A 13,980-nucleotide genomic window follows, 5' to 3' on the forward strand; every position below is an offset into this window, starting at 1 on the left:
CTTGTCTTGCAGTATTGCTGGTTGCAGCTTTTTTTAAGTAAAGCTTATAGAAACAACTTTATACTTGATGCTAAACTGATTTACAAACAGTTGAATTCCATTTTGAGCATTTTCAGCATAGGTGGCCATTAAATTAAACAGAAAATACAGAGCACCACATTGGAAGGTCTCTCGCACACTTTGGATGATCAAGGGAACGATTAATATATTCACAAATCACAATTTGTCTGATAGGGCTTAAAAAGGTGCGAAAATTAAGAAATACTACCAATAAAAACCCTTTTACAGGGAAAAAATGTAGAAACCTCAGATTGAGCTGCATCATGCTTAGATCCATGGATGTACTCGTTTTGGATCGGATCCAACAAGCGTCGGGTTACTTCGCCGTTGTTATGTCACTTGAAGTCATTTACAATGAGCTTGCTAATGAGCGTTGTTCTGCACGTCTGTTTATTCAAAATGTATTAATATTGTTCAAACAGCACCAAACTCGCCACTGCATGTTTTTGGCTCCCAGCAACATATTCACCGACTTTCAAGTAGATTGGAGAAATGGATTTCGAGAAAACAAACAAAAAATACACACATACAGAGATTTATGTGTCCTTGCAAGTGTCCTTGCAAAGATAGTAACAGTTAGAGTGCAGCTTGGGCTGCAATTCCCTGATCACAGGCACGTGCAGCATAAAAAAATCAATTCGCTAGCCGAGCCAACGTGACCAAACCCGACCCTGATATCGTTTCAAGATTTGTGTCCGAAACGAGCTGTTGGGACCCTCAGATCGGGTATCCACACTCTGGTATGTGTGAAGGTTGGTGAAACAACGGAAGAAAAAACAGAGTTGGCAAATAATGATCCAGCAGCAGAGCTAGAGTTTGCAGACTCTACATTGCAGACTGGATGTACTGTGTGTGTTTGTAGTTATGTACAAAGGTTGGACAAACTCTAATACACCTCAATGTGGCTTCTGATGTTTGCTCCTTCCTGTCTTGTAGATCTGCTGCACTCCCACAAAAGCAGAAGAATAAACAAACCTGTGTCAACCCAAAGTGAGTAATTGAGTTTGTGTGTTCGAGTGTATGAGCATGTCCCCACCAAAGGATGCTGTTGCCCTGACTGAACTGAGATCTGATAGCTCTCTGTTGTCAGCTGGTGGGAATCTCTGTCTCGCAGAGGAAATAGGACAAACCTCTAAAACCCCTCGATGGCTAAACCTTCAGTCCGGCAAAATAAAAGGGGGTTTAGAGTTTCAGGATCTCATTAAACAAATAGGCTGACCAACGCATTAAGCATAAATCACGGCTACAGCAGAGAGAGTTTATACAACAAGCTTATTTATTCCTGCACAAAAAGTCCCCCCATATAGTGCAAGTAGAGTTCCGGACATATCCCTGTTGTAGTTGAAATTCTCAGTGCCTTCGACTGGCAGGAGTTAGTTTATATGTCTGCATGAAATAAAAGAAGTTTTACTTTAAGTGAACATGAAAAAAACAAAAACCTCATATCCTGCAGAAATACAGAAAATCCTCTATTGATCCGGTGTTCATTAAGTTCTGATATTCCACTACATGAATGTTCAGACATGAGAATATTGGATTGATCAAGACGTGAATCAATATTGATGTAATGCCCTAAAACATCGTACTGCAATGTCAATTCAAAACCAGGCTGTTGGTTTGCATGATTCTCAGCACAAGTTCAGACAGGAAGCCTCTCGTTATGACTCATCTATTCACAATTCTCTCTCAGCCTGTTCCTGCTTTTATCAATCAGCTGACTGTGCGGGCGTCCTCAGTAATCCAATTCGATTTCACCATAACGAGCCAATCACGTCATCTGTTCGCCTCGCTCTTACACGTCATTTCAGCTATTCCCTGCGACACTCCTCCACCCCATTTACGTGCAGTCTTCATATCCAGAGCCATGGTTGAGTTCAACAGTCCACTTAGCATCTCATTTAGATCCTCAGCATTCTCTCCGTCCCATCAATCATCACCATCGATGACTAGTCACCTATTCTACACAGAGCCCCACCATCTTTCAATTGCAATAAAAGTTTGTTAAACTGTCAACTGAAGTTTCTGCTGATTGAAATGGCCAAACGTTGTTATGATTAAACTAATTCAGCATTTGTTCTTCAAGACCACTGTAGCACATTGGCATCCTCACATTATTTCCAAGCTATTTATTATTATTATTATTTCAAATCGCAGAAAGAGTGGCCTTGGGGGGATAATACAACCTGTTACCATTGACAAATATCTGAAGTCATCAGCTACTTCAACCCAGCGTTTAGTTTTTTCCCCCCAATTAAAATGTCTTTCCTTGGAATGGGTCGCCCTTGTCCCAGCATTGAAGCTGAGCCTGCGCTGGATTTCAGCAGGTGATGATTTCCCTGCTCTCTTTTCCTGCAGAAACAAGTTGTTGGCAAAGAGGAGAACAGGTTCAGCCCTGGTCCAGTGACAGCTGCAGCGCCCTGAGCAATAAACCATGACAGCCGGGGTGCAGAAACTCAGGCCACACACACACACCCCGTGGTGTCATAAGCCTGGAAAACCCAGTGATGTGACCAAATAGTAATAATAATACTGAAAATATTAAACTTGGCTTATAATTTTCAGGGCAACAATGGTTGTTTATGCCCAGGTTTGCATGTTATGACATCGCAGTATATGCAGCATGTTACAACTTTTGTGTTGTGCTATGCTGTTAGAGATTTGCCACTACTGGAAATGATCAACAAACCTGTGGTGGAATTCAGGTCAAGTGTTCAAACAATGCAAAACTCTGGGAATGTGGTGCTTCTGGTTCTGGTGAAAGGCGATTGACAGAACTTCACAACTCAAAGCAGTAGTTACTTTATCTTACATCATCGTGATCACAAGGGAAACGTTAGAAACAGCGTTCATGACACAAACTAATTCAAATTAAAGAAGAGGCTGTGTTTTTTTCATGCTGCTCTGAAGGCAGCATTTATCTGGAAAATAACAAATGAATTCTCCAATTTGTTCTTTGATCTGCAACAATAAAAGGATTTGTTTGTGCCACAGTAAGAGTTTCACTTTCAAACTGACAAGCGTTGCATATGTAGACGATCCCGTCTAATGTTATTTGGGAAGTGAGAGTTTGAGAGAGTTTCGGTCAGAAATCGAACCCACAGAGAGGACCGTGCCTATTTTCCACACGTATCCATGGGAATGATGACCAATAATAAGGAAAAGAGAACTGCAGACCACAATCCGACACTATTCTCAGCTCACTCTGCTGCGCTTCCTCTAAGTTTTAGTGTTTGGTTGGCAAACACTGACCACTGTGACTCACATTTAGGAAGACTGGAGAGCTGGCCGACAGTCGTGAGTAGACGGACCACCAGCGCACATCAGCTCATCAAAAACAGCCAGACAGACTCCAAGTAATAATGGCAGTGGGTCGTTCAAAAACTTTACGGCACATTACAAAAGTGGGGGTGGGGATTGGGTAACAGGGGTAATTTAAAACCTCGAAATATCAGAGCAAAGCAGAGAAACACCAACAGCTTAACTCTAATACAGTGAGTTTAAGTCTCCTCACAGCTTTGAGATTGATAACCAAGCACACTTGACTGATCGTTCATTCATAAATAGTCTTTACTTTCTTGGAGCGCAGCCAGACAACCTGAGGAATCAGATGATAAGTGAACAACACAGTTGTCAATGTTTTACTTGTGGAGCTTCAAGGAAGTAAAGCATTCAAACAAATACACCGTTAAACAATAAGTGGATAAAAATTCCTCCAGACGCAAGAATAGCATGTAAATATATAACATGTGCTGTAGATATTGTGTTTGCATCCAAATCAAGCGTTGATTCCCATAATGTCCTCCTTCTCTAACTGTTTCGCTCACCCTTCACTGCACATTGAATCAGTACTAACTTTAATCAAACCTCGCCAGCGCAAACATTTTGACCGAGACCATGAGTCACTTCATGTGAAAGAGTTTAACATGAAGTGGGTCTGCTTCTCTTTGAGATAACCAGAGCAGATGAAGACAGACAGCCGTGTGTGTGTTTTCGGAGCTGCGGGGCAGAGCAGTGTTAAGCTATGCTGCCACAGTGCCATGGGGAATTCCTGGTTATCGAGTTGGTTAAAACGATGGCGGGCAGGAAATGGAGCATGCTGGGTTGAAGAAAGCGCAGAAAAAAAGAGAGAGAGAGGGAGTTTTGAAAAATCTCAACTGAAGTCACAGTGATAGCGGCTGCAATGCCACAGCTACTAGATGGGAAGGAGTGTGACAAACTTAAGAAAAAGCTTCAGATCACTGACCAGGAACCGGAATGTTGGGGGTCCACTTCTTTGGAATTGTTTTAGGTGAAATGATATCCGGCATATTATCCACAAAGAGGAGAGGGGAACATATAATATTCCAGTTAATCCAGGTTTAGATCCACGTGTTTGTTTTACACTCCAGAAGAGAATGAACAAGTTAGAAGTTTCTTCAGAAAGCATAAGTAAGTGACTGTCAGCCTTTTAGTTTGTCTTTAAGTGAGGGAGGAGTGTGAGTGTGTGTGTTCCCTCCCGCTCTGCTCTGTTCTGTCTGTCCGCTGGCTCCAGGGAGGTGTGTGCATGTGTGTGTCCGTGTGTGTGCATGTGTGTAGCCTGCTCATTTCCTGCCTGGATGTGCTTCTGGGCTCCAGGCGGGCAGGCTGCTCAGGAACACATGGCCAGCCACTGTTCTGCCAGGGGTTCCGCATTCCCAACACACACACACGCACGTGCACGCATACACACACACACACACGTAAGCACAACATTCCCCTATTAGCTCCCTCTGTGACCCTTTCCAAGCCCCCCTGCTGTTACTAGTACTCATGTGCGCGCGCACACACACACACACACACACACACACACACACACACACACACACACACACACACACACACACACACACACACACACACACACACACACACACACACACACACACACACACACACACACACACACACACACACACACACACACACACAGTCCTTTGCAGGGCACTGACCCTCCCCCACCCCACTCTGTTATCTACTGACCTACACTGGAATGACACACACCCACACACCCACCCACACGCACACTGCCCGGAGGTTATTGATACTTGGCCAACTATGATCCAGTCGGTCAGTTGGTGCTTTGTTTTGTTGTTGTTGGATAAACTGACTTAACATCACACCAGCTACTTCTCTCTCTTCATTCCCTCAACATGTGGCCTGTAAATGATCTGTAATCAGTACAAGCAACTGAACCAACTGTTGCATTATTTAATTCTTCTCAGTTTAGTCCACTCCGCTGACATTTCTAATCAAACTTAACCAGCAGAGAGAAGGGAGGTGTCCAGCCTTTCAAATAACGACACTTAGAGCACCAGTGTCTATTGAAACTAATTATTCAACAGTGACGCTGAGAAGTGTTCAAACACAAGACATTTAAAGTCATCACTCTGGGCTTTGGAAAACTGCAATGAACAATTTTCACTATTTTAAGACACTTTACTCAAATGATAAGGAATTGGTTGTATCCCTAAAATAGAAGCATTTTCAATATTAATGAATTTTGTGTACCGTATTTTCAGAATTATGGTCCTTGACATGCCAAAGTTCACAAAACCTAAACTCATTTCTCAGTTTCATGATTGGAGTTCATGTTTGGTTTCATGTTCCTGTAAAGTGCTCAATAATTTGCAATGACTTTCAGTGACAATCTCGAGGGAACGTTAAAAGCAAAGAGCTGCTTCCTTCAACAGAAACACCATGACCAACAGGAACCCTGGCACATGTGAAGGTATTGTGGAGTTTGAGTCATCAGTCTCAATTCCTAACAAACACTCTCCAGCAGATGAAACTCTTGGCCAGGGGCTCATCTTTTTTTTGTTTTGATTTAGACATATAAATGCACCAAAGGCATTTATATGTGCCTGCCCCCTCTTCCATTCCTGGCATGCAATGCTTTCAGTTTCAGGCCGACTACAACAACAGAGGAAAGAAAAACATTGGCGCTGAACACCGACCGATTTCTGCCACAGCTTTTCCTGCTTACAATCAATTCCAGTGTTTAAACAGGTGCAACATCGCTATTTAAGGTATTTTATGAGTCTTGGTTTTTTTGGGCATTCTCGTGGGTCTGTGGAGGAGTGGGGGCTGGTATTTTCTTATGATACTGGTTTACTAGCTCACAATGCTCTCATGTTCTGGATGAATCTCTTGAAAAAATGAAGCTCCTCCCTCATCAATCAATAACAGTAATTTATTTTAATCAACATTGGCAAGATTTCTTTCCTTTTCATTCTGACTATTCTGACTATTCTGACCGTTTCGTAAAGTAGGACCACATGATGGCTCCCCAAAAGTGAAGCCAAAATCATCTTAACACCCCTCATTGGCTGGCTGCAGCATAGGTCATAAAGCCAACCCCCTAAAAAGTCAAAATACATGTAAAATATATTTTTAAGCAAAGATGATTTCTGTCATTTTAGGTCACACTGATCAACACTTTGCAGACAATGGTTCAGAATTACGTCTTTGGCGAAAGATTACACCGAATGACTCAGGGATATTTTCGCTTCATTTCTGGAATGCATTTTCTATTTTTATATGAAATATAGATATATATAACGCCTGACATGTCGTTAAAAATTGTCTTTTGTACGTCTTTTGGGAATATATTTCTGAATTTTTGACAGAACATCACCTGGCCAGCCAGAAGTCAAAGCGGGTCCTTACTGCTCAGAGCATATTTGCCCTGGTATGGTTTATGGTATGCACCCAAACAACTCGGCTATCAGGTCTGTGTTTTGATACCTTTCCCCTTTATGACTGTTTTCTTGTTACAGATCAACACACAGACAGGCAGAAAAACACACACACACACACACACACACACACACACACACACACACACACACACACACACACACACACACACACACACACACACACACACACACACACACACACACACACACACACACACACACACACACACACACCATCTGACAAGATATGCGGCTTACATGTAATTTCAGGAAAATGCCAGCCCCTGTTTGAAGTGAGCTCTTAAAAATGCAGTAAGAGGAATAATAGGATAATTGGAGTTAATGCTGTGTGTGTGATGTGTGTGTGTGTGTGTGTGCGCGTGTGTGCGTGTGCATGTGCGAGATTACTTACCAGCACCTTGCCAGGTACATGTGCTCCTTGACGAAGACTGATCCAGAGAGCAGGATGTACCAACAGGTAGCAATGCTGTCTGGGCTGAGGAGAGACAGAACACAGTGGTGTGAAACACTAACAGAGTAACACTGCAGTCTGTGCTTCACAACACCTAATGTGTCAGAAACACGGACAATGTGAACTTTCTATATCCCCATCCTTGTACACGTGTTATATATCATGATTGTTAATTATTTGGTGTGTACGTTTTTTTAGTTTTCCAAAATGCCATGTTAGTTTAAATCTACACTTCATTACGCTTCCTTTGCTTGTTTGCACTGAATCAAACAAGCCGGCATATTGCCAACCCAGTGTGCAGACTCGGAGACGTGAAGTGTAACACAACAGCATCTGCGTCTATCTCACAGTTCCAGCTCTGATCCGGCTCTGGGACTACACCTGCTGCTGGTATAATGGTGCAACAACAATGCCCTCCACTACCCTGTTAATACCTTTTATATAGAGCGGCAACATTCCCGCCTCAGACAATCTCACATTCTTTCCCGGAGACGTTGGTGGCAACATCTATCATGAACGGTAGGTTGAGGTTTTTTCATACCACCTTTGCCATGGCTCCAGACTGTGATCATAATAGGCTCATATGTGACAACTTTCTGAGATTGTGTAAGTTAAAGTTTTACATGCGAGTGCCAGTTGATCATTGGGCTGTTTTGATGGACCTCGTGCACTCGTGCTGTGATAGACATTGTGGTTGAAAGTAGTGCTTTTTCTTCTTCTCATCTTCCTGCACTCTCATCATCACTTGTGTCGGAGTCAAGACCTCTCGTTGGCTCTTCCTTGCCACCAGCCTCCTTATCTCTTTACTCATTGTATTTTTGGAAATAATCAGCTACCGACTTCTTCATCTTTGAAACACAGTAAAAGCTAAATGGACTTTAGTTTGAATTTCATTATGACGATGATCCAGTGAAGAAATTATACTTCTTTAAACCATACTGTTGAACACAATACCAAACACCAAAGCACCTAAATAGCCTAACGATCATCACGCACTCGCACCAGAAAATGTAACTTGCAGACAAAACGGTTGCATATGTTCCTAATTTTGATCGTAGTCTGGATCTCTGGCCATTTATTTACGATCACTCCGGGCTGCTCTCAGAATCAAGCTCATGCAGTGCTTTATGGAAAGTTTAAAAGTCCCCTGAAGTTAAAACAAATCATTTGTTGAGACCCCGGCCCTCCTCCCAACCCTACCGCTGCCTCAGCATAGCTCTGCTTACTCAGGCTTTTAACTGGTGCTCTGTTCCTTACACACTGTATATCCTGCTCTATGTTATATGTTTTTGTGGCGGATTCTTGGAGCCGACTTGGGGCTATTCTCTTCATCACAAATCTATATGTTTAGGGCTGAATTGGCTGGAAAGACCGGTTTAATCCATGGCGGGATTCTAGCATGACAAGTATCTCAAGTCTTTGAAAAATGCAGAAGTTATATGAAAAGAAATGCAGAGTGGGATCTCTAAATATTTGAAAGAAAATATAGTGCACATCCAACCTTTGAATCCCAAGTGATGCATTTTGCATTAGCGGAAACATGTTCCATGCCAAGCACTATAGAGCCATGATATAATGTAAGGTGCATAGAACCCATTAGCATGCAGCCATGCTAACAGGGCTGGAATAAACAGAGCTGAGTCACATAACCTGGTCTGTCACGATTCAACATGAAATTCTTACATCTGAAAAGAAGATGTATGATTGGTCACGCTATTATACGTATTGATCTTATCTATTAATACCCAGCACCAGTCTAATTATACACATAATAAGCTGGGTGCACGAGTCAGTAAAGAGTCAGGAAACAATCAAAGAGGTCAGTCAGACACATGGATACAAAGCCTGGGAACATGGAGTGGGAAGAACAACACCCTCTTCTTCCATTGACAGTAACAGTGGATTTCCATGTCCTATATGTGGACCAATAATTTCTAAATGCATTCAACTATAAGGGCAGAGCTTTTTATAGGCACAAACTTTGCACATTGGTAGGGGCGTTGCAACAGGGCAGGCAAAGCAGGCAATAGCCCATGGCCCTGAGTAGAGAGGGGGCTGATTACGTTAATGTGTGTATGTGTGTGTGTGTGTGTGTGTGTGTGTGTGTGTGTGTGTGTGTGTGTGTGTGTGTGTGTGTGTGTGTGAGATACTGATTAATTGTACATGGCAGGTGCTTTGTTCTGGGTTAAGGTACTAAAGACTGGCCCCTGGTAGGCAAGAGAGGAAGTGTGTGTGCTTGCGTGCCTGCATGTGCGCGTGTGTGTGTGAGTGCGTTTATTGGATGGTAAATGAAACCACTGAGTTTCTAATGTGATTCTAGCGAGGACTATAATACATCAACAGGACATCTCTCACACTTCCTCCACATCTCAGCTGCCTTCATCCCTCTCCCACCTTGTTTCAAAACTCCCCTCACTTAATTTTCTCACCACGTCTCACCTCCCTCTCAACATTGCTATCCTTTCCTCCTTCTATTCTTTCCTCGCCCCATTTGTCTCCTTCTCTGCACCCTCTTCTAATGTAGCTCCTTACTTCCCCACCTTGTCTTCTCATCATCCCAACATCTATTGTCCTCTCTTTTCAACACGCTCCACGGCCTTTCCTTCTGTTACTATATTATTCCTCTGTCATCCCTCTTTTCCCCCTTTACTCCCCCTTCCCCTTGACTAGTGTTCCTCTAAATTCTCACCCTATATTATGATAAACCGACGTCTTTCTGCCTCATTCACCTCAGTATCCATTTATTCACACCCTCTGACAGACAGGCAGAACATAAGGCAGGCAGGCTATCAGTGGATCTGTCAACATTAGCGTCAGTTTTACATCAGTGTCCTCAACCCGACACCTGTAATAGGCTCCAGAAAAATGGATCAAATGCAAAAAAAATGCACCTACAGCACAAGACATGAGGTTCTAATGGGTTGTTCAAACATTTATCTAAGAAACGGAACATAATGTGGATGATTTAACATCAGCCTTAATCCACATTTCTACTTAGAACATTTTCCATCCATCCATTATCTGTGATGCTTATCCTTTGAGGGTCCCAGCATACATACGGCGAGAGGTGGGGTACACCCTGGACAGATCGCACTCACATTCACACCTATGGTTAATTTACATACTTGAACTAACCCCAATCTGCATGTGGCGGGACGGTGGATTACCCAGAAAAAACAAACGCAGACCCAAGCAAAATTTATATTGAAACCAAGAACCTTTTAACCTCTTTCTATATCTTAATTCTAATCTTTAAGATGGATGTCACAGGGTCAAAATAAAAGATTACAAGTCACGTACAGCTACCAATAACTGAATCAGGACATTATGGAAACAAACATGGGTAAATACTTTGAATTAAAATACAAAAAACAACTGTTTGATAAAACGACTCTAAGAAAAAGTTATTTTAATAAAGAGAGAGATGAAGTGCAGCAGAAAACAGAGCACTTCCTGCACATTGCGAGGACTTGTACTTACTAGAACAGGACGTGGTTAGCATCATGTCTCTCATATCTCCCTGAGGTGCACATCGACCTGAGAGAGAAAGATAAAGATGTTAACTTTTTCCCCTCCCAAACCCCCCCCCCCAACATCCCTAATACATCTCTCTAGCTCTGACAATCCATCACATATCCCAACCAGTGTTTCACTTTCTTTGGTCTGAGCTGGGCCTGAATTTTGCAGTGTGTTTGAATTTTGGTCAAGTGAGCCCACGTTTTGCAAACACAAGTCAAATGCCCCCACGAGAACTCAATTTTGATCACCGGGCAAAGGTTTACTCTGACTTTTCATCAACTTTATCATTCATTACTAATCATGAGAAACAGCCGTCAATATCTTAAACCATCATTGTTATAAAACCTGCCATTGTGGAAGTATTTGTCAGGAGGGCTGATAACAATCTGCTTAACTGAACCAAACAAGCAACAACCACATTCCTCACATGCCTGCCCTTCAAACAGAACATTTTAAAACATGTTTGGTGTGAATGCGTAACAACCACCTAAGCGTGAATGTCCTGTGAACAATAAACAAAACGTGGAAAAATGAACCTCGAGCAAAAGGCACTTGAAAAAATTCTAATCGCTCTTAAACCTGTTAGGGTAGGGTGTGCCTTATATAATTACTATTCACGCAGAAATTTGGCCTATAGGCTATTCTACAGTCAATCTGGTAAACGGATACTGTGATTGACTCATCTTTCAATAGCAGAAAATAAAGACTTTACCTAAGCTGATGTTCCCTGAGGTGAGAGAGGACGTCCATATGGTAGAGGTGGCAGTAGATGGTGTGAAGGTCCTGTAGGATGAAAAGATGAAGGAATTAATTCACTATTACTAAGCTTGTCGACATCCATAACTCAACAGGTGAGATGGTTAAATCACATTTCCACACGCACACCTAAGATCTTGTTATCAAACCCCTATGATAGAGAAATGTAATTGAGACTTGATATTTTAAAGTTTGACCATAAACTTTAGTGTAATTTAAATATAAAGAAAAAGAAAGCACAAACGCACATTCACACAGTGCAACACCTTCTCTATCACATATCACTCACACACGGTCTGACCAGCCATCAGGGGGAATTTGGGTTCATTATTTCACAGAATGCAGGAGATAGGGATCGAACCACCACCACCTTCTGGTTGATGTACGACCCTCTTTACCGCCTGTGCCACAGAGGCCCAATCTGACAGACTGGATCGACTAAGATATGCGTAACATTGTGACCTCTGCTACTAGTGGGAAGCCACTTCTTTTTCTGCTCTTTCAAACAATAAACATATTATACACGCGAGTCTGTAAAAACCTGGAAATCGCTGAGTTTGCTGCAGCATTTTAGAAGTCAAGGCTTTTTAAAAGATTAGCTCATTGTTTTGAGTGTGTGGAACGTCTCAGCACCATGTAAATCACGTCCAGTGCTGGTGTTCTCTGACAGAAGCCGCTTGGACGATGCCGAACACTGCCTATCAAATTGACACCCTCAAACCAGACAGACAGGCAGGCATACCACTTATCAGTGCACATGACAGCAGCGAGACACGCAGATATATCCACTGCAGGCCTTAAAATAGTTCCTCTATCAGGGCCAGCTGTCAAAACATTAAGAGGATGTCAGAGTGTGTGTGTGTGTGTGTGTGTGTGTGTGTGTGTGTGTGTGTGTGTGTGTGTGTGTGTGTGTGTGTGTGTGTGTGTGTGTGTGAAGGGAACAGCTTCTCATAAGCATCTGTGGGATCAAACAAACAGCTACTTCTAACAGGTGGACTTCATGGCCGACTGCGCACGTGCACACGCATGTTCAAAGACACACACACACACAGATAGATGCATGGCTAATTCACTGCAGAGAGGAGAGACGACTTATTTCCTTTTGGAAATCCTCACCATTTATTATCCCAGTCTAACTGACTCCATATAGTAGCCTGTACATAGAATATTTTAAGATGGTTGTTGTATATACCCATATATATATATATATATATATATATATATATATATACACACGAGTTGAAGGTAAACAGGCAGGTCAAAAGAACAGTTCAACATTTGGAGGAATAAGCGTTTGTAAATTCTTGACAGAAGTTAGACGAGAGGGTTGATGCTGTGCTACCTTCATGTGTGTGCCCTGAATGTAAAGCTACCACCAGCAGCCAGCTAGATTAGCTTAGCATTAACACAGAAAGCAGTGATTACAGCTAAGTGCTTATGAGCCGTGACATCACTCATTGGTTTGTGAACTACTGTAGTGAGGCCTTGAGTTTGGCATTTTGTCCAGAGCCATTTTCAGTTTTTTGGAACCAGAAGTAACCATATTTGGAGGAGTGGGGGTGGAGCCTGGTTGAGAGCTCGAGGACACTGCACGCCCACCTACACCTACAACCTACACCCATTGGATGGTACTAGCTGTCAATCACACGGTATTGTTCTAAAGGCAAACCTTTCCTATAAAAGCTACAGCCTGTGTACTTACAATTTAAAGCCAAATCATTAACGTGTCTGCATCTCAATGCCCATTTTTCTGTCAATCTGTAGTAGACAAAACATAGGTTCACCTTCAAGCATTTATACATTTCCTGTATGATTGAAATAGTCACCCATATCCAAGCAGGTGAGACAAATGGGAATATTTAAGCAAAAAAACTGCACCAGGCTTTGAAACTTCAAACACCTGAACTGACAAAAAAACATCCCTTACAAACGTGCCTCTTTAGGCTAAAGCCGAGGCACAGCTGCAGTTTAGCAAGTACCCACACAAAACTGGGAAAGTTACAATGCTCTAATCTGAAACTAATAAATCAGAAAGTCCCTAGAGGCCAAATTCATATTTGCAGTGTGTGCTTCCTTTGCTGGAGCATTAATCTCCTGAACTGCTTTTGTTTATAGTGCAAACAGACTTAAAATTATTGTCAAGCATTTCATACAAATACTGAAAGTCGGACAAACGTGTTCTGTATATTTTGAGGTTGTGTAGCCAGAGGCTGTGCAAGATTTTCTAAGCAGCATAAACAAATCAAACCCCTGATAAGAGACACACAAATATGAATTTCAATAAGAAAGAAATTATGGATCATATGTGCGTGTAAGTGTGCATGTACTGTATGTTTGTACTAGTAAACAGAGTCAAGCAGAGGAAGCAGAGATCAACACCAGGGAATAGAGAGCCTTCAATGCAGTGGACCAACACACCTCTGCCTGATGATTGTGTTTTTGGCTCTGTCTGACTCA

The 13,980-nt window shown here is 42.3% G+C and overlaps 1 protein-coding gene across 11 annotated transcripts in view; it reads right to left on the minus strand.

Moving 5' to 3' along the window:
- The window catches only part of rapgef6 (Rap guanine nucleotide exchange factor (GEF) 6), a 137,328-nt gene that overhangs the window by 95,397 nt on the left and 27,951 nt on the right, over positions 1-13,980 (minus strand). For 10 of the 11 annotated variants that reach the window (XM_034607675.1, XM_034607673.1, XM_034607672.1 and 7 more), the window contains exons 2-4: positions 11,480-11,550; positions 10,729-10,785; positions 7,189-7,272 (exon numbers count right to left, since the gene is read on the minus strand). In XM_034607675.1, the coding sequence (XP_034463566.1) occupies positions 7,189-7,272; positions 10,729-10,785; positions 11,480-11,550 (212 nt within the window). Of the gene's footprint in view, positions 1-4,303; positions 4,512-7,188; positions 7,273-10,728; positions 10,786-11,479; positions 11,551-13,980 lie in introns of those variants that run through there. The other variant, XM_034607680.1, reaches the window with a different exon arrangement.

The sequence above is a fragment of the Hippoglossus hippoglossus genome, chromosome 14 (genome assembly GCF_009819705.1).
Source record: "Hippoglossus hippoglossus isolate fHipHip1 chromosome 14, fHipHip1.pri, whole genome shotgun sequence".
NCBI lineage: Eukaryota > Metazoa > Chordata > Actinopteri > Pleuronectiformes > Pleuronectidae > Hippoglossus > Hippoglossus hippoglossus.